At 35.4% G+C, this 21629-nt stretch overlaps 8 protein-coding genes and 5 non-coding genes across 15 annotated transcripts; 10 read left to right on the top strand and 3 right to left on the bottom strand.

Annotated features, from left to right (window-relative positions):
- Window positions 1-159: 159 nt before the first annotated feature.
- TRNAL-CAG lies at window positions 160-240 on the bottom strand. The gene has a single exon. It is a non-coding gene; the product is annotated as a tRNA-Leu (tRNA).
- Window positions 241-2037: 1797 nt separating this feature from the next.
- LOC17900369 (protein PHYTOCHROME KINASE SUBSTRATE 3) lies at window positions 2038-3386 on the top strand. Its single transcript, XM_006306148.2, has one exon. It carries the CDS (start codon window positions 2178-2180, stop codon window positions 3315-3317), a length of 1140 nt encoding a protein of 379 aa, XP_006306210.1. The 5' UTR covers window positions 2038-2177; the 3' UTR covers window positions 3318-3386.
- Window positions 3387-5460: 2074 nt separating this feature from the next.
- Window positions 5461-7835, top strand: LOC17899574 (NAP1-related protein 2). 2 transcript variants are annotated; one of them, XM_023789716.1, is made up of 10 exons: window positions 5461-5696; window positions 6017-6139; window positions 6232-6282; window positions 6378-6449; window positions 6581-6694; window positions 6786-6847; window positions 6989-7052; window positions 7143-7199; window positions 7294-7341; window positions 7559-7835. In XM_023789716.1, exons 1-10 carry the CDS (start codon window positions 5580-5582, stop codon window positions 7607-7609), a joined length of 759 nt encoding a protein of 252 aa, XP_023645484.1. In that variant the 5' UTR covers window positions 5461-5579; the 3' UTR covers window positions 7610-7835. The 2 variants fall into 2 exon arrangements, with proteins under 2 accessions (XP_023645484.1, XP_023645483.1); XM_023789715.1 differs by having other exon boundaries at window positions 7140-7199.
- Window positions 7836-9170: 1335 nt separating this feature from the next.
- Window positions 9171-10359, top strand: LOC17898765 (protein RKD1). Its single transcript, XM_006305855.2, has 4 exons — window positions 9171-9274; window positions 9377-9513; window positions 9596-9912; window positions 10114-10359. The coding sequence occupies exons 1-4, from the start codon at window positions 9171-9173 to the stop codon at window positions 10357-10359; spliced, it is 804 nt and encodes a 267-aa protein (XP_006305917.2).
- A 565-nt stretch (window positions 10360-10924) lies between these two features.
- On the top strand, window positions 10925-11644 carry LOC17898076. Its single transcript, XM_006306476.1, has one exon. It carries the CDS (start codon window positions 10925-10927, stop codon window positions 11642-11644), a length of 720 nt encoding a protein of 239 aa, XP_006306538.1.
- Window positions 11645-12726: 1082 nt separating this feature from the next.
- On the top strand, window positions 12727-13958 carry LOC17900613 (E3 ubiquitin-protein ligase CIP8). Its single transcript, XM_006304368.2, has one exon. The coding sequence runs from the start codon at window positions 12727-12729 to the stop codon at window positions 13831-13833; it is 1107 nt and encodes a 368-aa protein (XP_006304430.1). The 3' UTR covers window positions 13834-13958.
- A 420-nt stretch (window positions 13959-14378) lies between these two features.
- Window positions 14379-15015, top strand: LOC17896868 (E3 ubiquitin-protein ligase RNF181). Of its 2 annotated transcripts, XM_023777230.1 has the most exons (2): window positions 14379-14483; window positions 14787-15015. In XM_023777230.1, the coding sequence occupies exons 1-2, from the start codon at window positions 14380-14382 to the stop codon at window positions 15010-15012; spliced, it is 330 nt and encodes a 109-aa protein (XP_023632998.1). In that variant the 5' UTR covers window position 14379; the 3' UTR covers window positions 15013-15015. The 2 variants fall into 2 exon arrangements, with proteins under 2 accessions (XP_023632998.1, XP_006303535.1); XM_006303473.2 differs by having other exon boundaries at window positions 14379-15015.
- Window positions 15016-15224: 209 nt separating this feature from the next.
- Window positions 15225-18592, bottom strand: LOC17896743 (agamous-like MADS-box protein AGL65). Its single transcript, XM_006304991.2, has 12 exons — window positions 18101-18592; window positions 17820-18005; window positions 17276-17335; window positions 17148-17166; window positions 16980-17044; window positions 16871-16886; window positions 16709-16770; window positions 16514-16610; window positions 16339-16389; window positions 16114-16250; window positions 15574-16030; window positions 15225-15489 (listed from the first exon to the last, which is right to left on the bottom strand). The coding sequence occupies exons 2-12, from the start codon at window positions 18002-18004 to the stop codon at window positions 15478-15480; spliced, it is 1161 nt and encodes a 386-aa protein (XP_006305053.1). The 5' UTR covers window position 18005; window positions 18101-18592; the 3' UTR covers window positions 15225-15477.
- Window positions 18593-18978: 386 nt separating this feature from the next.
- Window positions 18979-19054, top strand: LOC111828830. Its single transcript, XR_002832590.1, has one exon. It is a non-coding gene; the product is annotated as a small nucleolar RNA Z267 (small nucleolar RNA).
- A 120-nt stretch (window positions 19055-19174) lies between these two features.
- LOC111828834 lies at window positions 19175-19271 on the top strand. Its single transcript, XR_002832594.1, has one exon. It is a non-coding gene; the product is annotated as a small nucleolar RNA R44/J54/Z268 family (small nucleolar RNA).
- A 110-nt stretch (window positions 19272-19381) lies between these two features.
- On the top strand, window positions 19382-19478 carry LOC111828833. The gene has a single exon (XR_002832593.1). It is a non-coding gene; the product is annotated as a small nucleolar RNA R44/J54/Z268 family (small nucleolar RNA).
- Window positions 19479-19560: 82 nt separating this feature from the next.
- Window positions 19561-19633, top strand: LOC111828790. The gene has a single exon (XR_002832551.1). It is a non-coding gene; the product is annotated as a small nucleolar RNA snoR122 (small nucleolar RNA).
- A 290-nt stretch (window positions 19634-19923) lies between these two features.
- LOC17898561 lies at window positions 19924-21400 on the bottom strand. The gene has a single exon (XM_006305003.2). The coding sequence runs from the start codon at window positions 21300-21302 to the stop codon at window positions 20151-20153; it is 1152 nt and encodes a 383-aa protein (XP_006305065.1). The 5' UTR covers window positions 21303-21400; the 3' UTR covers window positions 19924-20150.
- Window positions 21401-21629: the final 229 nt, after the last annotated feature.

The raw sequence follows: 21629 nt of genomic DNA, 5'->3' as shown, positions 1-21629 counted from the left end.
TTGTTATTTTAACACAAAAATTTACTTAAACTGTAAAATTGAAAATACACCCCGAAATTCTGATGTTTGTGTTTGTAGAGCCCATTGGATCCTTTAGAGCCTTTCAGGAAAGGCCTTATACGTTTTGCTTTCTTGAAAAGAACAAAAAAAATATATATATGTCAAGAGTGGGATTTGAACCCACGCCCTTTCGGACCAGTACCTGAAACTGGCGCCTTAGACCAACTCGGCCATCTTGACTTTTTGATAGAAAGCACATATTAACATATAGATATATACGAAACAGTTCTTAATCTTATCCACCAAAGGCTATATATTATTTCAGCTCCTGAAGACATAGTGGACTCGGAAACAACCAGAACCATGCATATTGCGTTTTCATAACTAGACATTTTGATCCACATGTACTTTGGTGAAAACCAAAACAAAATTCCAAAGTTAATATATATTATTATATATACAGTATTTGGAGTTTTATTATTTCCATGAAAAAAAAGGACAATAATGAATAAATGATGATACTGAAAAGATATTTGACGTTGCCAGTGCCAAACTTTCCAGCAGACGTCAAGGCAACTTATACTTGAATATGTGTGGTTACATAATTTGTTTGGATTGCACAATTTTATTCCCTTATTCGTAAACCAATCTTTCAACCTATTTATTAGTTCGGGAACAATAGGCATAACATTAAATACCCAAGAAGCTGTTCGATTCTCTTTCTTTCTCTTTGTTCTACTTCCACATATATCACCACTTGTCGTAACATTGTCCACATGTTGTTTTTGTTTCTATCGTGGATATATTATATTTATCCAAACAAAAAATACAGTACAGTATATAATTATAATGAAAATGAAATTTTAATAATTTGATGATTGTGATGATTCGAAGCATTCTTCGACGACAAGAGAGAAGAAACGTAATGTACAGTGTTGAAAGGTCCAACTCGAAATGCTCATTTGGATTTCATCTACTATTCCTGTAACCATCTTGGAATACTATGGTGATTACTACAGTCTAGCTAGTTGTGTCTACTAGTTAAATGAATAGTGTATATATGAAAACTTCATTACATAGCAGAAAACATTTGAGCAAAACAATATATCTACTGCAAATATATTGACTTGAATTGTTATCATTTCTACATATACAAAAAGTCAGAAATACCTTCAAACATGAAAAAGAAAACAAATAATTATAAACGTTGTAAAATAGAAAATTAGAAAAAGAAAAAAAAAAATCATAGTTCAAAACGTAAGTAAGCATAGTACACACTAATTAACTATTCGTCGCCATGTTCTACTGATATTGCCTTATTACTTGGCATTGTAACCGAGAGGAGAAATGATTTAATTTAACATCTTAAGAAAAAGTTATTGCAATTCGTATATATTAATAAGTTTTTGAGAATAATCAAATATACTAATATTTTGTAGCTTAGAACTAAAATACTATTTCTAAGCCGGTTTCCATTTTTTCCAACCAAACTATTCGTAGCATGAAAGAACCAAAAATATTTTATATGAATTTTAATATGAACAGCTAGCTAGCTCATACTTTATATCAAACGAAAGTGTTTGTTTATACGATAACTCACTTAAACATATTATACGATAACTCACTTAAACATATTAAAACATAATCTCAATTAATCCCTTTACTCACTTTTCGAAAGTAAACAACATAAATATATCCTTTTGATCACTAACTTATCGTGTTGAATGATTCGTTATGGAAATTGAGAGATTAATTGGGATCAAGTCTTATAAGACAAAAACCTCCGACTCTTTTTTTTTTTTTTTCTTAGGGAGAGTAGTAGTTGAAATATACATGCACTTCCCAATTTATGGATGTACTCTCTTCTAATAGTTCTTATAAAGGAACATAATTAATATCTGTTTAAATGAGGGGGTTTGCAAACTAGCTACTAACCATGACTTGGCACCATTTCCTCCACTAAGATTAGTTTTCCTCTATATATAATAGCGAAAATCCCTCCTCATAAACACATTACACATCCATCATTCATATTTCATAGTTTTTTTCTCTCTGCAAATCTCCCATCATTTCCATAGCTTTCTTCTTCTTGTCATTTCCCTTAAATCCTTTTTGTTTTTTCTTTATACCACTTCATAAAGTAGTCACTAAACAACATATAGATACACATAATAGAGATGGATGCTGAAAAGAAGAGTGCCCATTTTCGCCAAATCTCAACTTATAAACCACAACTTCTTGTCCTCTCCTCCATCAAAGAACACTCTTCTTCAAAAGTACTCTCAGACAAACCCAATATCAAAGCTTCCGTTGCTGATGTTGACGCCGAGATTGGAGTTTTTGGCGCAGAAAAGTACTTCAGCATGAAGCTAGATCACGTTGACTCCACGGTGGATGTCACCAAGAACCACGAAAAAGAAAACATACTGCAGGATCATCCCCATCCTCATCCTCAATTGACGAAAACGACGTCATCTAGATCAAGAACAAGCCGACATGGGACTCCAAGTGTAAGATCCGAGTCAAGTTACAACAGTCAAACCTTTCTCATGAGGATTAGCAACAACAATGAAAACAGGCAACGGAAAACAAACGAGACAAGCATCTCTTTTGGTGGGTTTAGATGTTACGGTCCTTGCTCCGGGGTCAAAACCGTTAATACCGACCGAGACATCTCCCGTAAAGGTAGAAATCCCGATCGAGATTTTGTAGCTTACGACGCAAGAAAGCACAGCGACAAACCAAGACTTCGTTTTGAAGCCAAGAAAATGGAGTATCAGGAGCCAGAGAAGATTCCGTTACCTATTCAAAGGTCCGATATTGCCATGAACCTCGAGAGAAAGCTCTCTCTGCTTACATGGGATGCAATACCAAACCAGCTTTCTACCAAGAACAACCATCACAACAATGGTAACAACTCTTCCATGAGCAGCAACACTCAAGAGGAAGAGACAACAAGCGTGGCGAGTTCTGATTTGTTCGAGATCGAACACATAACGAGCAGTGTCTATGAGCCTAGTGAGGCTAGCATTGGATGGAGTGTGGTAACGGGAAGTATGGCAGATCAATCGGTGATTTCGGATTTCGATATGATGAAGAGGGTCAAGAGAAGTGGTCCGGTGGTTAAAACCAAACCGGTGATTGCGGACAAAGTCCGGTCGGGTGGTTTTTTGTCGGGTTGTAAGAGTCACAAAGCTGTGTCGGTTGTTGATAGTTCTAGAAAAATGAAAGAAGCAGCCAAGGTTGATCATCATGAGATGTCTCATCAGAAGAAGTTTAAAACTGAGATCAGGATTCAAGACTTGAGCTTTCTTTAAATTAAAAAACGTTTTCTGTTATTGTGTGTACGTGTTTTAACTAGTTTCTCAAATGTTTTTTTTGTAATATTTGTTCGTGTTTATGCTACTGATTTTGATAATTCTTTATTTCTTGGTTTTTCCTTTAATTATAAAACCCTAAATTATGGTTTTAAGAGAAAAAAATTCTCCTGCGTGAAATTTGTGAGTTTTCTCTGGAACTTCAATTTAAAAAAAAAAACAATGATCCAAATTAACCACTTAACGAATGAACTTATATATCACCTCAGTTTTTTATTCGACCATCATACATTCATACAATATATATTGTTTATAATACTTAATTAGATTACTTATCTTTCTCATTTTCTTTTTCTTTTCGACATCATTAGATATATTCACTATATATATCTCTTTGGAATATGATTATAACTATTAATTTAATTATACCATATTCGTAACTTTTTGAGAATGACATTAAAATATAACTATATAAGGATTTATCATTTAATTTCTACACCACATGCTTCACCATATCACATCCACGGACGTTACACATTAATTGGAACGGATTATATAATAAAAACATCGTAATAATATAGATACCTCTCGTGAGCCACGACCCTACAAATTATGCATGTGGATCATAATAAGAGACGATGATAACTTGAGGTCGAGACAATAAAAGAACAATTAGACTGTATGAGACTATACAAAATTGGCATTAATTTCGGATATATGTTTTTAGCCATGCAATTGCAAACTTAGGGTTGGAAAGTCGTAAATGTGAAGAGAATGATCTGAATTTGGGACCAATTCAATAACTCGAAAACGAGCTAATTTGTTATAACAATGAATAAATAGAGCATGGGCATCGGATACAAAATCATATAATAAAGTGGACCGCCTAATTAGACCGCACTATATTTATTGAATATATATGCATACATGAAGTTATATAATTAATATACGTACATTGGTAAGCATTTTATTATTCATCCACATATATTAAGATGTTACTAAATTCACATATGAACTCAACTTTACATATATATATTATATATATTGTCAACAACACAAAACTTTACATGGTTAAAAAGCTAATACAAAATAATGAAGGTTTTGTTTTATAGCAAGGCTTACACCGGGTTTTTTCTTTTTTTTTGTAACACGAAACGTTGTAATGTTTATCCAGATATAGTCAGTCATAATCTGATTGTTCGACAGACTCTAACGAAATTAATTATACTACGTACAGTATTTTTTTCAAATTCCTGAAATTAGATGTCTACATTTTTTATACATTAAATTAAGTATAGTGGTACCACTCAGCTGTGAAGAATGTTTTCAAAAATATTAATTACTTTGTGACCACCTTACCCAATTCCATTCAATATTAAATAGGAAAAAGAAGTATACCTATTATTATGTCTTTTTTTTTTCCTGATATATATACACATAAATACCCAACTAGAGCCAAACAACTCCAATAAATCGACCGTTCAATATCAATATATTGTGACACCTTTTTATTCATAATTGTGATCCTTTTAAACATACAGAAATGAAGTAGTTAAAAGCTTAAAAATCATTAGTTCCTTTACAAGAAAATACATTTTATATGAGTCTCAAAAGAAAAGGTTTATTAGACAGGAGGACAAGTGGCCCATGTTTATTCTGCTAGACTGGTATTATTTCATTAGCCCGTAAAGATCGTTGGAAGCCCATTTTGAGCCCAATGCTTTTAAATATATTTACAGTTTCTAACAAGTTGACAGTTGCCACAACAGGATTGGTACTACTTTTGTGATATGAAAATTAGTGGCAATCCACACAAAACTTGTATTGGTAGGTAGATTAGATTGTTAGTTATTACCAAACCATCATTACTTTCTTTTTGTTGTTGTCAACACTTGATTTTTTTCTTTTTAATCATACAGGAAAAACTTTAAAACAACATGACATCATTTTTATCAGTTGTTGTTAATTAGTTAGTTAATCACCATCAACATTTGTAACTTGTAGATTTTTTGTAGTAAGTAAAATCAATTAAAAACCTTAAACAAAAGAAAAAATTGTGAAAAGACAGAAGTACCCTTTTCGGCTAACGTGACGCAATCTAATTGGTCAAACAAAACCCCCCAAAACCCTAAATCAGTTTTGCCTAGCTTCTCTCATCACATCACGATCGGGTTTTAGGGTTTTAGCGGTTGCTCTCTGGGAAAAGCAGAGAAGAGTGAAGAATTCGAATTCCTCTGCGTCTTTTGAAATCAGGGGTTGAAAATGGTGGCGGACAAGAGCAAAAAGGCGAAAATTGAAGAAGAAAACGTCGAGCAACTCGATACAGAGCTTGTCCTCTCAATTGAAAAGCTTCAGGAGATCCAAGACGACCTCGAGAAGGTAAATCACAAGAAAAAAACAATTCTTTTACAATCACCATGCTTAATTTGCTTTGGTTGATGAGACTTGATCTGGGTTGGACTCTCTCGATTTAGTTTTCTCAATTGAAATTATGAGACAAAAGTTTGTATATTTTTTACTTATGTTGTTGTGGAGATTTAGAATGAAAATGTGGTCGTGTTCACATGGCTTGTTATATGATAGTCTTGAAGAATTGACCTGTCCAATTTGTGTAGAGAAAGTCAAGAGTACTGTTTGACAAGTTTAATTGTGCTTTTGAGTCCTCCAATCTCAGTCACCTCTCTTGTTTGGTTTGATAGATTAACGAGAAGGCTAGTGATGAAGTGTTGGAAGTGGAGCAGAAATATAATGTGATAAGGAAACCTGTTTATGACAAGCGTAACGAGATTATTAAAGCCATCCCTGATTTCTGGTTGACTGCTGTAAGTATAGTATGATTCTCTGTTCTTTTCAGTTTAGAGTTCGAAACAATCTTTTCTCTTATTGGAATTTTGGGAACCTGCTTTTGTTGTAGTTCTTGAGTCACCCTGCTCTAGGTGAACTTTTGACAGAAGAAGACCAAAAGGTTTGTGTTTCCCTCAGAAGATTTCATCTGATTGATTCACATATTATCATTATTGTCCTCTTGACTTTTCTTTTTTTTTGGTTGGTTTTGAATAGATTTTCAAATATCTTAGCTCTCTGGATGTTGAGGATGCTAAAGATGTGAAATCCGGATACTCGATCACTTTTGTAAGTTTCTTTTAGTCCAGATCTTTGTTATTATGCTTCTTTATCATATTTTGATATATCTCTGACTGTTCTACGAAAGCTAAGTTTTTGGTTTCTTCGTTTACTGATTGTTGCTGAATTGTGAATTGCAGTACTTCAATCCCAATCCATTTTTTGAGGATGGAAAACTAACAAAGACTTTTACCTTCCTCGAAGAAGGGACAACAAAGATTACAGCCACCCCTATCAAATGGAAAGAGGGCAAAGTAAGCGGATATTATTGCATTAACTAAGTCTATTTCTTAAGTTGTCAATGTCTGGGATTATTCCTCTTAACTATATTTCTCAATTATTAAGGGCTTGTCAAATGGAGCAAATCACGAGAAGAATGGAAACAAACGTGGATTACCTGAAGAGAGGTATATTTTCGTCTCCCCATCCCCATTTCAGTGACTTTGCACCCGTCATAGATCCAACTTAAAGTCTTGGCACCATGACTGGCGCCTTTCTGATTAGTTATTACATGTCTGAGGACTCTCTATCTTAATTGTCTTTTTCAGCTTTTTTACCTGGTTTAGTGATGCTCAAAACAAGGAGGACGTTGAGGTTGAGATGCATGACGAGGTAGTGATCCTATATTGTTTTTTACATTTCTTTGTAAGAGCAACCCCTAGTCTGGCCCAACTTGAACTTTGAAATTTCGTCTTGTAGCAGGTTGCCGATATCATCAAGGAAGATCTGTGGCCCAACCCTCTCAACTACTTCAACAATGTAAGCTATTCACCATTTCTTTTTGAGCCTTCACTTTGTTTACAATTCATAAGTTGCTTGAAGATTTTGGTAAATTGTTTATGTAACTGTGTAGGATGCTGATGAAGAGGACTTTGATGGAGACGATGATGGAGACGATGAGGTAAAAGCGCCATCTAATTTTTCCTTTGCTTGGTTGATATTTCTGCTTAAATTTTCCGGATCTGTGATATGCTAATAATGTGCATGATGAGATGAAAGATTAGATAGAGATATCCGAAGACAGAAAACATTGTGTTATTAGTAATGTCTGAAACCATTACAATTGTCCATTATAAGTTTGACCTGATAAGTTTGTAAAAAACCATATCTATTTCTAGGGGAAAGAAGGTGACTCTGATGAAGATGAATACGAAGAAGCTGAGGAATGATGGGAAAGTTCCCCAGAAACCACATTTGCTTACATGTCTTCTCTATAACAGAATGTGTAAAGTTTTGTGTGTTGAAAGGTTTTTAATTCAAAGCAAAATGGATTATGACGACAACAGACAAAGTTTTTTCTATTTTACCATAATAGTTACATCTTGTTGTATGAACCCATCTTCAGCCTTTTGTTGCAGAATCTTGCTTAAATGGTTTCTAAGTCTTACCTAGCTTCATCTGTTGTCTTCTTCTTAAAGAGAATCATTATGTAACTTAATCTCTGTACGTTGTAGTATTGTGGCTGAGTGACTTCACTCGTCAAAAGCAAAAAAAAAAAAAGGATTGAAACAAAAGAAAAGAAAACGATTACTGAGTCGAGAATTTGTGTTTTCATGGTTAAACCCATTGGATTTTCAGCCCAAAGAAAAATATGGAGGCGTTTATTGTTTGGTCTGAAGGTGAATCCTCTTTGTCTTTAAAGTGCCTAATGATGAAATCTAGTACCAACTCCTGTCTTTCAGATGCAAAGGAAGATGTTGTAATTTTTAGAAAACAGAGATTTATACAGAGCTTTTTTTTTTTTTTGAAACACTTACAGAGCTCTTATATCAAATTCGACTGTGTTCTTCAGATTTGTGTATAGCCTAAGGAAAATGCTTTGAAAATATCATCTAACATGTCTAATTACCCACTACATATAATCTAGTCACTAAGGTTCAAACCGGGGGAAACAATGTTGATCACCTGGTTTACTAAAACGTATAATTTCATGAAATTTTCTCTATAAATAACTTAATTAACAACAACTTACAGTTTTCACATTTCTTAAGAGGGCATTAATTACAAGAATCACCTGAAAAGAATTAACTACTCGCAGCCATTATCTAAAATTAATTTTAAAACCGTTATCTTTTTTTGTTGGAAATGTATTACAATTAATTTCTTAAACGTTACTCTTAATGCCTTAACTATAACTATTGTTCTTGAACACGTGAAATATATTGATTGGCAGTTTGGCACCTTACGTTACATCTAATCTTAACTGATTACAAAATACTTTAAATTGTATGTTTAATATATCCAATACTTAGGAAAAAGTGTAATTACATGAGTTCAACAAATGAGCAAGTTAACTACGATTGGCTATCGAACAAATCATTTCTAAAAGCGTGTGAACATAATTATAATATCGTTCGTTATACAAGTATGTATTGTAGACACACAATTCTAAAAGTTTTTGAGGAAACTGACGGGTATAGTATAGTATTTTCTGCAAAAGAAGAAGGCTCTATCTAATATCTATCAACTATTCCTAAAAAAACGTCCATCTTATCAGGCATTAATTACCACATTAATCATTACTATTTCTCTCGTAACTCCAAATTTTACAGGGCTATCACAATTATAGCCCTTCAATACTCACTTTCATACAGTTCATATAACTTCACTTTTCATATCTCTACTAGTAGTACTATATAGGGGTATATAGTATTATAGATTCACACCTCTCTCTCTCTCTCTCTCTCTCTCTCTGTTGATTAGTGATCAGTGATCACAACCCCATTAATGATGATGGATTCGTTTTGCAAGTTGGAGGATGATCAAGTATTTGGCAAAGAAGATAACTCATTTTGTTTCCTAAACAACTCATCACTTTACTCTTCTCATCAAAGGTATATTTATTGATCATGCATGATCTTCTTTTGTACGTGTTTCTTCTTAGTAGTTCTTGATCCATGTTTTAATTGTTTTGTCTTCTTAATTAATTAATGTAGCGAGTTAGCGAATCTTTTCTACGACTTGGAAGATAACTTTCTTCCTTATACCACCAACTCTAGTAATTATCTTCTTTCTCCCTCAAGCTTTATGGCTTTACCTGATCTTGAACCCATCTCCATCGTTTCTCATGACGGTATGTATACGGCGCACTTGATTATGTTTGTTCTCATGGATTTTATGTGTGCACACTTCTCATTTTGGTCGTTCTGTTTAAGCAGATTTGCTTAGTGGGTACGGTTCTGTTTCATGGACCGAAGAAGAGTCGATGTTCGATTTTGATTTGGAGAAAAAGAGTGAAACCATCTCCACCAAGACGAAGAGATGCAGAGAAGAATGCGTTTCTAGCTGTTCTGTTTCAAAGACATTGTCGAAAGAAATCATCTCATTGTACTTCTACATGCCGATAGCTCAAGCAGCTAAAGAGCTTAACATTGGTTTAACTCTTTTGAAGAGGAGATGTCGCGAGTTGGGTATTCAACGCTGGCCTCACCGTAAGCTCATGAGCCTACAAAAACTCATCAGTAATGTTAAGGTATAATAAATGAAAATTACACATAACACAACTAGATTATACCAAATGAATTTCGTCTATTGTATCATTAGGAATTATAATTAGAAATTTAGTATTAAAAAAATATATATATATAGTTTTGGAATTGAAACACCTTAATGTTAGGATGGTCAACTGTTTCAGTGAATTTTTTGATGTGACTAATTTTGATAATTGTAACAGGAGCTGAAGAAGATGGAAGGGGAAGGAAACGAAGACAAGCTAAGAAACGCTTTGGAAAAGCTCGAGAAGGAGAAGAAACTGATTGAGGAGTTACCACATTTGAAGTTTGGGGATAAGACAAAGAGGTTGAGACAAGCTTGTTTCAAGGCTAACCATAAGAGGAAGAGAAGACATGTCATGTCCACGTCCATCACTTCTTCTTATTCTTCTTCCTCTTCCTCTGTTTCCGGTTTGAGTGATAGTTGAAATGTTTGATGATCGTCGATGAAGAGGTAAGAGATGATGATGATGTATCTCATGTGGCTTCTATTTGTTTGTGAGTGTGTTGTGTAACGTCTACTACCGTAGTCCGTAGCGTTTTGGACTCTAATTGCAAAACGATTTTTGACTAATTAAATATTAAATTAGCATATTTTCGAAAAAAAAACAACCTCCCTCTTTTGTCTCAACTCAATCACGAATATGTTATATTAAACATTCACATTATAAATTGTTTATAAAATTTCACAAGTATAATAGAACTTCACTTTTAAGAAAAAGGAATTTATCCAAATCAATAAAGGAAGTAATTAAAGCTTAGAAATATATAAAAAAATGGAAATCGTAATGGACTTGGTAAAAAAAAATGGAAACTGTTATCTCAAAAATCCCAAAAAAAAAATAGGAACCGACAGAGTCTCTCTACTATAAATATATGAGTTCATTCAGCCTAAACCCTTACTTGAACCATCGATTCAATTTCTTCTTGGGTGACCACAACAACAAAGAGAGAAACCACCAGAACAAATTTTTCTTCTTTTTTTGTAAAATCATGTCTACATTACGCGGGGTTTTCGAACACGAAATCAAACACGATCCTGAACCAGAATATGCAGGCACTATTAGATTCAATGCAAGGATCTTTGGCGGAGATGACGAAATCTTGACATTCACGACTCTGTCGTTGGCCGAAGAATTCATCAACGATGATCGCAACGAGTGTCAAAGCAAACTAGACTTGAGCTATTTCCTTAATCTATCAGGGATCAGCGACTACGAGATTTCACATGCCATGTATCACTTGGTTCCTTATGTTGCTGAGATAACTTCTTCAGCAAGTTATGGGTATTTTCCGGGGTGTGTTTTGCAAGTTTCGTTGGATCTTATTGTTTTCGATGAGCCTCATATCGAAGAGTCAGTTCAAGTCTCGCGTAGTCACAAAATCAAACACGATACTGAAACAGAAGATGCGGGCACAATCAGAGTCAATGCAAGGATCTTCGATCAAGATATTCAACTGTCATTCACGAGTTTGTCGTCTGCTCACGAGTTCATCAACGGCGACGAGTGTGGGAGCACACTAGACTTGAAGAAATTCTTGAGGGAAGCAGGAATGAGCGACCACGAGATTGCGTATGCGATGTTTCAGTTAATACCCTATGTTGCTCAAGTAACTTCTTCGGCAAGTAATGAGTATTCTCCAAGGTGTGCTTTAGAAGTGTGGTTGGATCTTGTTCTTCTCCATGAGCCTGGAGAAGCGATTCGAGGATGAAAATACAACGCATAACGAAGCTTTGATTTCTACATTTTATACAAATCCCTTTGTTTCTGAGTTTTAGATTCGGTTTTGTTTTTTTTTTCTTTTCTTTTTGACTTAATTTGGAGAATGTTGTGTTATCATAATAGAACTGATAAAATTAAGAAGAGGAAAGACCTTAATTATGTTGATCAGTTAGCCAACATTGATTAAAGGTATAGTATTGATCATGTTTACAAAATATATGGTTCCTAGGAAACATCCTTTGATTATACACAAACTGCCTAAAACTCACATGAGTTCTTGGACATTATATATATACTAATGCAAACTCAGGCATAAGTCCAGTCATGATCCATATGATATGTTGTATACGTGACACTGCCGGAATTAATTAGTTCGGTTGCTGCAATCACCACATATACAGAAACATGCATGTTCCAATGGAGCTATGAAACACTAACGTGGTTGTAAGAAGCCTGACAAAAAAAAAAAAGACCAAACATTTAACCTGAAACCCAATTTTGATGATCATGATGTTTGTAAAACTAAGAAATTCTGACAACCTTTTTGATACTCAAATTTTGTTTTTCAACTTCAACCACAGTTTTTGTCTGAGCTTCTACAGGTGTTAAGTTTTATTGACATTGTAATAACAAAGGGAACATCAAAACATTAATTTTAAACTAAAATTTTACAGGATATAACAAAAAGAAAAAGAAATAATCTTTTGTCCAAAAAAAGAAAAGAAAGAATCTTAGTCATATATATAATTAAAAATATCTTTAGATGAATGATTTACAGAGTATATGTATTAGTCTAAGTACTATGTTTTAGATAAAGGCTAATTACAATTATAACCAAACTATATACATCTCCTTTATACACAGTCATGTAATTAATTGGCAAAAGAAGAAATAAAAAAATTGGGAAGTAATCCAAATCCCAATAGAATTAGAATATCAGATATCCAATATCTGCTAAAGATATCATACCAATCTAGTCCCTCTAATGTTAATATACATAGTAAGAGAGAACCCTAAAACCCATATCATCTAATTTTAAAATATTTTTCTTCCTTCTTCATTCTCGCCGTTATGAGTTCATCCTTCACCCCCGAAATCGACCTCGATGATATCTTAGATTTTGATCTTCAAGCTGGAGAAGCAGCTTTATCTGAGCTTGGAGAAGGGTTTCTCGTCTCGCTCAACGAGACCATTGAGGAAGAAGATCAGGTTCTTGGTTTCCAGGATGATGAGCACGACATTGTCTTTGAATTTGATAATCAGATTCAAGAAGCAGCTCCATCTCAGCATGTTGAAGTTTTTCGAGTCTCGCTCAATGAGACCATTGAAGAAGAGCTTATGATTTGGGAGGATGACGAGCATGACGTCGTCTTTCACTTTGCTCAGCAGACTGAAGAGGCAGCTCCGTCCCAGTTTGGAGAGATTTATCGAATCTCTCCCGATGAGACCATGGAGGAAGCTGTTCTTGGTTTAGAGTATGACCAAGATCTTCTCTTCGCCGCCTATGAAGAAGCAGCTCCATTTGAGCAGCTTGAAGAAGTTGTTCCAGTCGACGAGTTTGCACTAGACTTAGTGGGTGAGCACAATGTTAGCTTCGACTTTGATCATCAAACTGCAGAAGTGGCTCGATCTCCACAACTTGGACAACGTTTTCTCATCTCGTTCGGTGAGACCATTGAAGAAGACGCTATAGGTTTTGAGAATGGGCATGGGGATACCTTTGTCGGTGGAGAAGTAGCTCCAACTCAGCTTGGACGAGTTGCATTACTCGTTTGGGACAACGATGCTGAATTTATCTCTGAACATCAAATTGAAGAAGGGGCTCGTTCCAGGTCTGAGGAAGCTTTTCAGGTCTGGGTCAATGAGGACAATACTGCCAGGTCACCTGCAAATGAGACAAATACTGCCAGGTTACGTGCAAATGAGACCAATACTGCCAGGTTACCTGCAAGCAAGCTCGCTGTCGAGTCTTTGCCAAGAACAATATGCAAGAAGACTAGAGATGTGGGTACTGGGACTGACATGTGCCCTATTTGTTTGGAGGAGTTTAACGACGGAGGAAGTATTGTGGTCACTTTACCGTGTGGACACGAGTTTGACGAGGAGTGTCTTGTAAAGTGGTTTCTGAGAAGTCATGTCTGTCCATTGTGTCGTTACGAGATGCCATATGAAAGGTGAAGGAGACTGAAAACTTGAAAGCTTGGCGCCGTTTCGTTAAGTGCAAAATATATCGTCGTTTACTTTTTTTTTTATAAATCTTTTTCTATGTGGTTGTATGCTTTCGATTCAGTTTATTATTAGTATTGGACTCTCATTCAAATCGAATTTGATACTAAACCATTATATAATATATTTGTTAATTTACAAACGTTTTTGTTAATTTGTTTCTTATGATTCTTTTTTTTTTGTTGTTGTCAAGATAAGTTTTACATAATCGATTGGATTTTCTTTTCCATCTTATAATGTGAGTAGGAAAAATAAAAAGTAAATAACAGAAGGAAAAATGGAAAACCTCGGAAAATTAAAAATATGTTTCCAAATTCTACTAGTCAAACTAATGCATGCAGAATCTCTCTCTCTCTCTCTCTAGTCTCTCTATAAATACATAATGTTGTGACAACCCTGAACATAAATAAACACACACCGAACAGAACCATCAGCCTTAAATCTGATTCCTTATTTAAAGTTCTTTTTTGTTTCATCATCATCGTCTTCAAATCAATCATGAGAATTGAATTGCGTAACTATATTATACGAAATCCTCAACCAGAAGACGTCGGTGGCGGCACAATCACAATCAGTGCAAAGGTCGTCGGTTATAATCGGACGTTTACGGCTTCTTCGTTGGTGTCAGCATTCATCGACGAAGATAACGACGAGTGTTCAAGCAAAGAAGATTTTAACTATTTCTTGATGGAATCAGGAATTAGCGACGATGATACTGCAGATGCCATAACAGAGCTAATCAACAATGTTTATGAAGTTACTTCTCCCGCAAGTAATGACTACTCTCCGGGGTATGATTTGCTAGTGTACTTGCTTCTTGTTCCTACCTCTCAGATTGAAGATGCCTTTCAGATTGAAGAAGCGGTTCGAGTCTGGTTCGACGAGACCAATAATATCCCTTTGAGACCCGCAAGCAAGCTCGTGGTCAAGTCCTTAGCCAGGAAAATACACGACAAGGTTACTTCTACTGGTGAAGAGTGCACAATTTGTTTCGAGGAGTTTGATAACGATGAACGAAGAGTTGTGACTTTACCTTGTGGACATGACTTTGACTATGAGTGTGTCGTTAAGTGGTTTGAGACCAATCACACCTGTCCACTGTGTCGTTTCAAGTTGCCTTGTGAAGATTAATATTGAACTAATTTTGCTATACTTGATGTAATGAAGCTTTGTTCTACAGTAATATATAAATTCCTTTTTTCTATAGCTATTAACTGAATCTTTGGTATGCTTTGATAAGACTGATATTACTATATTAGTCATAAGAGTTTCGAAAAGCTACAATTAAGCAGAGGAATGAAAGAAACAGATTATATATTGGTCTCCAACACTTAGCCAACATCTATAAGAAACAATATATTGATAATTATATTTATCATTCTTGTAAAGTATATGGTTCCTAGACAATATCTCTTATACACAAAATGCCTAAAACTCCCCTGAGTATACGACACAAGCTCATACATACAAAAACATGTACACCCTCTCTCTCTCTATATATATATATTTTTATCTTGGACACTGTAGCAGTAGATCAAACTAGTTCTTGGTCAGACATAAGTCCAGTCTTCATACGTTCATTAGCCATGTTTTGAGTTAATTCGGTTGCTGCAATCACCAAAGATACAGAGACATATTCAGTTTCGTGGATCATATAGGTAGATAGTTCCTATGGAGGTGTGAAACACAAACCTGGTTGTAAGAAGTCTGACCAAACATTGAATCTGGAACCCAATTTTGATGATGGTGATGATGATGATGATGATCATTGAGAAACATGGATTGATCATGAGGAATTTGAAAGCAGCCACTACTATTATTAGCCATTGGATCATACATTGAAGGATCTTGTTGTTGTTGCTGGTGTTGTTGCTGTTGCTGTTGCTGTTGCTGCTGCTGCTGCTGTTGCAAGTTGTTCAATTCCATTTCAGACTTTATCTTTTTCTCTTGATCTTCTTCCATTCCCAAAGTAGAACCAAACGGTGTTGGATATGAATATTCGTCTCCAAGTTGTTGTAAACCCAAACAACCGTTTCCTTGTTGTTCTATGTGTTCAAACTGTTGTCCCGGGTTGCTGCATATCTGGTCTTCTGGTTTTGTAGACTCAAAGAAGCAGCTTGAGTAAACGGGAAACGAACCATCCATCTCTCTGTCAGTATAACATAACTTGAGTGAGCACTTCCATATTGAAACTTTTTTTTTTTTTTTTATAGTTGTAACTTAGAATCTTACCTATGAGGAAGATAACTGGAATCACCAGGTAAGATTGTTTGCTGGTTATCATTATCAGGAAGCCAAGACATCGAGTTAGCTTCTTGCATACTACTGTTACCTCCCATCGACATAGGCAACTGTATCCCACTGTGAAACTGCATTTAAAGGCTTTGGTTTGGTTAAGAAAATGTCCTGAGGAGAGACAGAGAGAAAGAGAGAGGAAAGGAGACAAATGGTTATAACCTGTGTTGTGGTACATTCTATTGGTAAAAGTTGGCTCTTTCCGTAATGTTCCTACAAAATGGAGGATATTGTCTTTTCGTAAGTAAATATTCTTATGGGTTCAGGAAAATGAAATGAATTCCTGAATTTTATAGGTCTATAATGATTGAGTGAAGAGGAAAATATAATAACACACCTTGTGAATCTGGATTCTTTCAATTGATTTTCTCAATGATTCTTCCAATAAATTGAGGTGCTCAGTGTTTTCTATTCTATCGATGTTCGTCCAACAACTGAAAACAGCCACCAGAAGGACATGACTTCAATAAGATTGAAAGTAGGATTTTAAAAAGCAAAACTTTCTAACTCAAGATACTGTAGTTTTTCACACCTCAACCTCCTATGACACTCCATAAGCTGAGCTTGGTAAATCGCTACTTGGTTACTTAGACCCTGTTGTGTGGACATGTTTAACACAAACTTTAGCAATTTTACTCAAAGAGATTAAAAAGTATCCAAGAAAGAGTAAGAACCGAAGATGGTCAATCCATACCTCAATAGTTTGATTCCTGCAGGATCGGGTAGACAACAACATGTCAGATATATCAGAGGCTTACAAAGACAACACATGGTTAGTAATAATAAGAAGTCATGGGAAGTACCTTGCTCCTAAAAAGTCATGTATATTTACATCATGATCCAGCTTCTTAAAAGTCTTCTTCAATGCCTGAAATTCAGATACACAAATCAGCTCAAAATTTGTCTTTCAAACAAAACAAAAAGTTGATGATATAGAAAAGAAGAAACTCAGTGAGTCTCTATGTCTTTACTTCAAGGCTCTCCAGTTTCCTGTTATATTGAAGAAAAGAAAAAGACACTTTAATTTAGTTTCGTAAAATAACATCAAAGGATTAATACTTAATAGTAATCCAAACTTTTAACATAATGCTTACCATACCTTTTTGTCCTTTCTTGTGGAGTTAATTGCGCAAATTTGGAAATAACCTCTTCAATGCAACTGCACAAAACGCAAGTTAAGACTCAAAATAATATATTGCAAAAAAAACTTCAATACAGAACCCAATCCATCATCCCTCTGATAGATTCAGGAAGCCAAATCACTCTTTAGTACTTAAAATATAGGAAACAAGGAAAAAAATATATGAGAATTGATAATTGAAAGGATTCTATAAAAAAAAAACAAGAACAGTATAGTGTTCTAGAGTCCCTAATCTCTCCCAAAGCCAAAAGCTACCAACTAACCAACTGGTCAAATTACCCCTAATCTGTTCCTACTGATGCATTGTGTGATCTTCTCAATACTCTCACCATTTCAGCTAAATCCTTACGAAATCAGTGAAAGCTATAAGACTTGTTCTTTGGGTAGAGGAGCAACGAGAATATTATACAATGCATCCCAAAAAGGAGATATGATGCATTAAAACAGAATTAAAGATAATAAAAGAGCAACAAACTGGAGAGAATGTTTATGATTGTTATACCTGTGTTCTCCATGGAAAGCAATAGCCTTTCCGGTAGGAGAAAACATAAGAAGAACAATATCAATATCACATAAAATGGATAACTCTTTGGCTTTCTTCAATATCCCATTTTTTCTCTTCGTGAATGTAACTTGCCTGTTGCTTGTGCTCTCAAGTCGTTTAATCTTCAACTTAACCCTACCCATCCTGTTTATAAACAAAACATCATCAAAATCCCATTTTAGAAAAAACAAAAAAAAAAGGAAATTGCAAAGGATAAAAACATTGTTTTCAATACTCACTTCAATCACCAGATAATATTTTTTTACTTTTTGCAAGGGATTGATTCTAAATTACTCCCTCTTTTCAAAGTGTCAAAGGAACGATTGAGCAAATGGTGAAATTGGTTTTAAGACACAGAGTCTCTCTTTAGACAACAAAATTCACTGTAACGGAATATATTATGTTTAAAAAAGGGTCTTTCGCAGCAGAAACAGATAAAAAAATGGGTCTTTGCGTCGAAACAAGAGAAGAATTCATGAAAATGAGCACAGAGGAGGCGAAGTCACAGAGAAGAGAAAGATCATGGAGGAGGAAGAAAAAAAAAAAAAGGCACGAGAAAAAGATTTGTCCCGAAGAAGAAGAAGAAGAAGAAAAGTTTGAATAAGAGAAAAAGGGGAAAGATTAATGGTGGAACAGAGAGAAAGCTCACAGAAGCAGACGAAGGGACAACCTTCGATTTCGCTGGGGAACTTAAGACGTCGACCAACGGAATCGTGTGCTCTGTGTTAGAGACGGAGAGAATGTTTTAACCAAACCGGTTTTGCTTAATCAATTGCGGGTTATTATTCGAAACGAAAAAATCTAAACCGGTTTTGCTTAATCAATTGCGGGTTATTATTCGAAACGAAAAAATCTAAACCGGTTTTGCTTAATTGATTGGGCCTGGGTAAAAAAATTGTTTTAAAAAGCCCATTGACACCTTTGACTTGTCTGACTCTGCCCTAATTAGCTCCGCCTCTTCTGTTCTTCAATTCGTCTATTTAACACTTACCGAGAGAAACCCTAGTACTGACATCCCTAGTACTGACATTTGAGTGTTCTTCTTGAAGATTTGATTTTTTTCACTAGTCTCTTGTTAGCTGTTATGTGTTGTTTATTACTTAGGTCTTGTTTGATTTTCATGCCTGTGATGGTGTTAAATATACTTTGAGAGATGCGTCTCTAGGAAAAAGAAATCAACTCTGAGGCATTTTGTTCTTCTCATTATTACACATCTGACTTCTCTTGTTTGTACTCGTGATCTCTGAGCTTATTGATGATATGGTTTTTGTTGGCTTCTCCTAGGTTTTGATTTGAATTGGTTTTGCCTGATTGATGCAAGTGATGATGAAAAGACAGGGACATCAGAGTCTCCTTGCTAGGAGATGAGAATGATGACTAATGTCTAGATGGGAATCTCTCTGATGCAACATGTTGTCACAAAAATATATTTTAATTATTAACTTTGATCTAGTGTACGCAATTTAGATTTGTTTGTTGTTTTGTTTTGTTTTTAATACCCTTTTGGTGTCTTTTTGGTGAGTGCAAGTGACGATGAAAAGACAGGGACATCAGAGTCTCCTTGTTAGGAGATGAGAATGATGACTAATGTCTAGATGGGAATCTCTCTGATGCACATTACTTATAAATCTTCAGATTTTTAAATCGTTTGTGTATTCAGTCTCTTAAGTGACAAACAATTTTGGCTGAGTATTTGGTTTGCCAATGATGTGTCGTTACAATTGCACGTATTATCAGATTTTTGGTGATGAATATCATTGATGTCTGAGGCAAACATGTCTAGTTATTTTCAGTGTAGGTTTTCTTTGGTCTAAAGCCTTAACCCATTATTTTGATTTGGATGCATTTAAGCTTTTGTTTGCAGGTAGAAGATACACTTGCAAGATATGAAGTAGAGAGGCATGAAGTTTGACAAAACACAGAAGATTATAGATTAGAGACTGAAGTTTAATGTCCAAAGTTTTCTATGTACTTCAATTCGATTTGTAAATATGCAACACAGGTTGCTGTGTAGTGAAAATCCTTCTTCTCAATATAGTTTCTTTTGTTTTTTGAGTGTAAACGTACAAGTTCGATAAATGAGTCATTCAGGAACCTCAATTTAGTATTTGGTACTAAACAAAAGAAAATATCATCACCATTAGCATCACAAAGAGATAAGAAGATAGCTTCTACACTCTTTGAGTTCTATTTTTACATGTGATCAAAAAAGATAATTAGAAAAGAAAAAAAAAAGAATCCAAGTATGAAGCATCATCATCATATTCGGACAAACATGTTCAAAAAAGATCAAAGAGAATCAAGACTCTCGGTTCTGCTTCTCACAATCCGATGAAAAACTTCTCTAACTTTCCTCTCAAACGGATCCAAACCATTTCTCAAAGCTTCACGAACCTGAACAAGCTCATCAACTCTCTGTTTTACCTCAACTTCCTTCTGATCATTCAACGGGAGATGAATCGAATCGATCAATTCATTCATCAACCTCGAACTCTTCTCAATCCTATCAATCTCCTTGAGCAAACCGCAACAATTCTTCCTATCTCTTCTCTTAGATTCCTCAACAATCTTATCGTGCAACGACATAACCGGAGCTGCCCATTGGAAATGCCTAGGCACAAAGAAGTTAACTTGCAATCCACGGTCTTGACAAGGAATCGCAGCTACCAAAACCCACATCACAAAAAGCAAAACCGAAGTCATTGTGTAAACCGGTACAGCCAAACCATTGCTCGCAAGAATGTCGTTTGGTCGAGGCGTTGCTAAGTTATTAGCTAGAGCTTGTAACTGCTTAGAAGCTGACCATGATCTTGAAACACTCCAAGAAAGAGATCTGAAATGACCAATCGAGCGGTGGTGACTGTCTTTGACTCTTCCGAACGAACGGTTCCGGTGAGCTAGATTGGTCCCAGAAGGATGATCTTTCTCGTCGAGCATTCCGATTGCTAAATCAACGAGAGATTTCTTAGCTCGCCGGAGCTGTCCTTCTCCGATGGAGCGGTGTTGACAATCCAAAGCAGAGATGACGATGTCGGCGAGTTTCTCCCATTGACGGATCTGCTCGATACCGTCGCGGATAGCGTTACAGACATCGAGAGCTTTGATGCTGCGGTCGAAGTAATCAGAAATCAATCTGTCCATGGGAGATTTAGAGATCTGAGAACGGTGGTTGAAGACGATAGCTCGAAACTCTTCTTGACAACAGAGGAAAGAATCAAGAAGCTTTCCGATCCATTCGAGAGAGAGAAGCTCGTTGGAAGAGGCGTTGAGATCGATGAATTTCTCAGCGACTTGTCTCTGAAACGAATCAAGCTCAACCTCCATGTTGCTTGGCTCGTGGTGGTGGCTGCTATTCCCGCCGACGGCTGATGAGTCAACTTGGTCTCGCCGTAAACTAAGCAACGACCTTCCAAATGATCCTTGAAAATCCGTAGCTGGCATCCTCAGAACATATGCAGAATCGGAAACTTTTTTTGTTTCGCTAGAAAAAATTCAGTTTTTTTTTTTGTTTTTGTTTCTACAGAAAATTCTCAGACTTGGGAAAGAAAAAAGAGCTTTTTTTATTTTAATTATTGGATTGAATTGAGAGAGTGATGATGATTGATGAAAGCTTAGGAAGAAGAAGAGTTGTGTTTATAAAGCGATTATTTTGACCGCGTATTTTAGAAACATTCAATATTCGATCATCTCTCTAATTCCTTTTTTCTAATAATAAAAAGAGATAAAGTTATGACGAAATAAAGCTATAAATTGAATTTATCGTGTTCT

Source organism: Capsella rubella, unplaced genomic scaffold (genome assembly GCF_000375325.1).
Source record: "Capsella rubella cultivar Monte Gargano unplaced genomic scaffold, Caprub1_0 scaffold_1, whole genome shotgun sequence".
Classification (NCBI taxonomy): Eukaryota; Viridiplantae; Streptophyta; class Magnoliopsida; order Brassicales; family Brassicaceae; genus Capsella; species Capsella rubella.
Note: the sequence above shows the minus strand (reverse complement) of the source record. Positions and strands in the feature narration are given on the sequence as shown.

Coding starts and splice junctions, on each gene's coding strand:
- LOC17900369 (XM_006306148.2), top strand. CDS start 2,178: ATGGATGCTGAAAAGAAGAGTGCCCATTTTCGCCAAATCTCAACTTAT.
- LOC17899574 (XM_023789715.1), top strand. CDS start 5,580: ATGGTGGCGGACAAGAGCAAAAAGGCGAAAATTGAAGAAGAAAACGTC. Junction 6,140..6,231: donor CTGATTTCTGGTTGACTGCT/GTAAGTATAGTA, acceptor CTTTTGTTGTAG/TTCTTGAGTCACCCTGCTCT. Junction 7,200..7,293: donor CTCTCAACTACTTCAACAAT/GTAAGCTATTCA, acceptor GTAACTGTGTAG/GATGCTGATGAAGAGGACTT.
- LOC17898765 (XM_006305855.2), top strand. CDS start 9,171: ATGATGGATTCGTTTTGCAAGTTGGAGGATGATCAAGTATTTGGCAAA. Junction 9,514..9,595: donor CTCCATCGTTTCTCATGACG/GTATGTATACGG, acceptor GTTCTGTTTAAG/CAGATTTGCTTAGTGGGTAC. Junction 9,913..10,113: donor AACTCATCAGTAATGTTAAG/GTATAATAAATG, acceptor TAATTGTAACAG/GAGCTGAAGAAGATGGAAGG.
- LOC17898076 (XM_006306476.1), top strand. CDS start 10,925: ATGTCTACATTACGCGGGGTTTTCGAACACGAAATCAAACACGATCCT.
- LOC17900613 (XM_006304368.2), top strand. CDS start 12,727: ATGAGTTCATCCTTCACCCCCGAAATCGACCTCGATGATATCTTAGAT.
- LOC17896868 (XM_006303473.2), top strand. CDS start 14,380: ATGAGAATTGAATTGCGTAACTATATTATACGAAATCCTCAACCAGAA.
- LOC17896743 (XM_006304991.2), bottom strand. CDS start 18,004: ATGGGTAGGGTTAAGTTGAAGATTAAACGACTTGAGAGCACAAGCAAC. Junction 16,611..16,708: donor GAGTGTCATAGGAGGTTGAG/GTGTGAAAAACT, acceptor GGCTGTTTTCAG/TTGTTGGACGAACATCGATA. Junction 16,390..16,513: donor AAAGAATCCAGATTCACAAG/GTGTGTTATTAT, acceptor TCCATTTTGTAG/GAACATTACGGAAAGAGCCA.
- LOC17898561 (XM_006305003.2), bottom strand. CDS start 21,302: ATGCCAGCTACGGATTTTCAAGGATCATTTGGAAGGTCGTTGCTTAGT.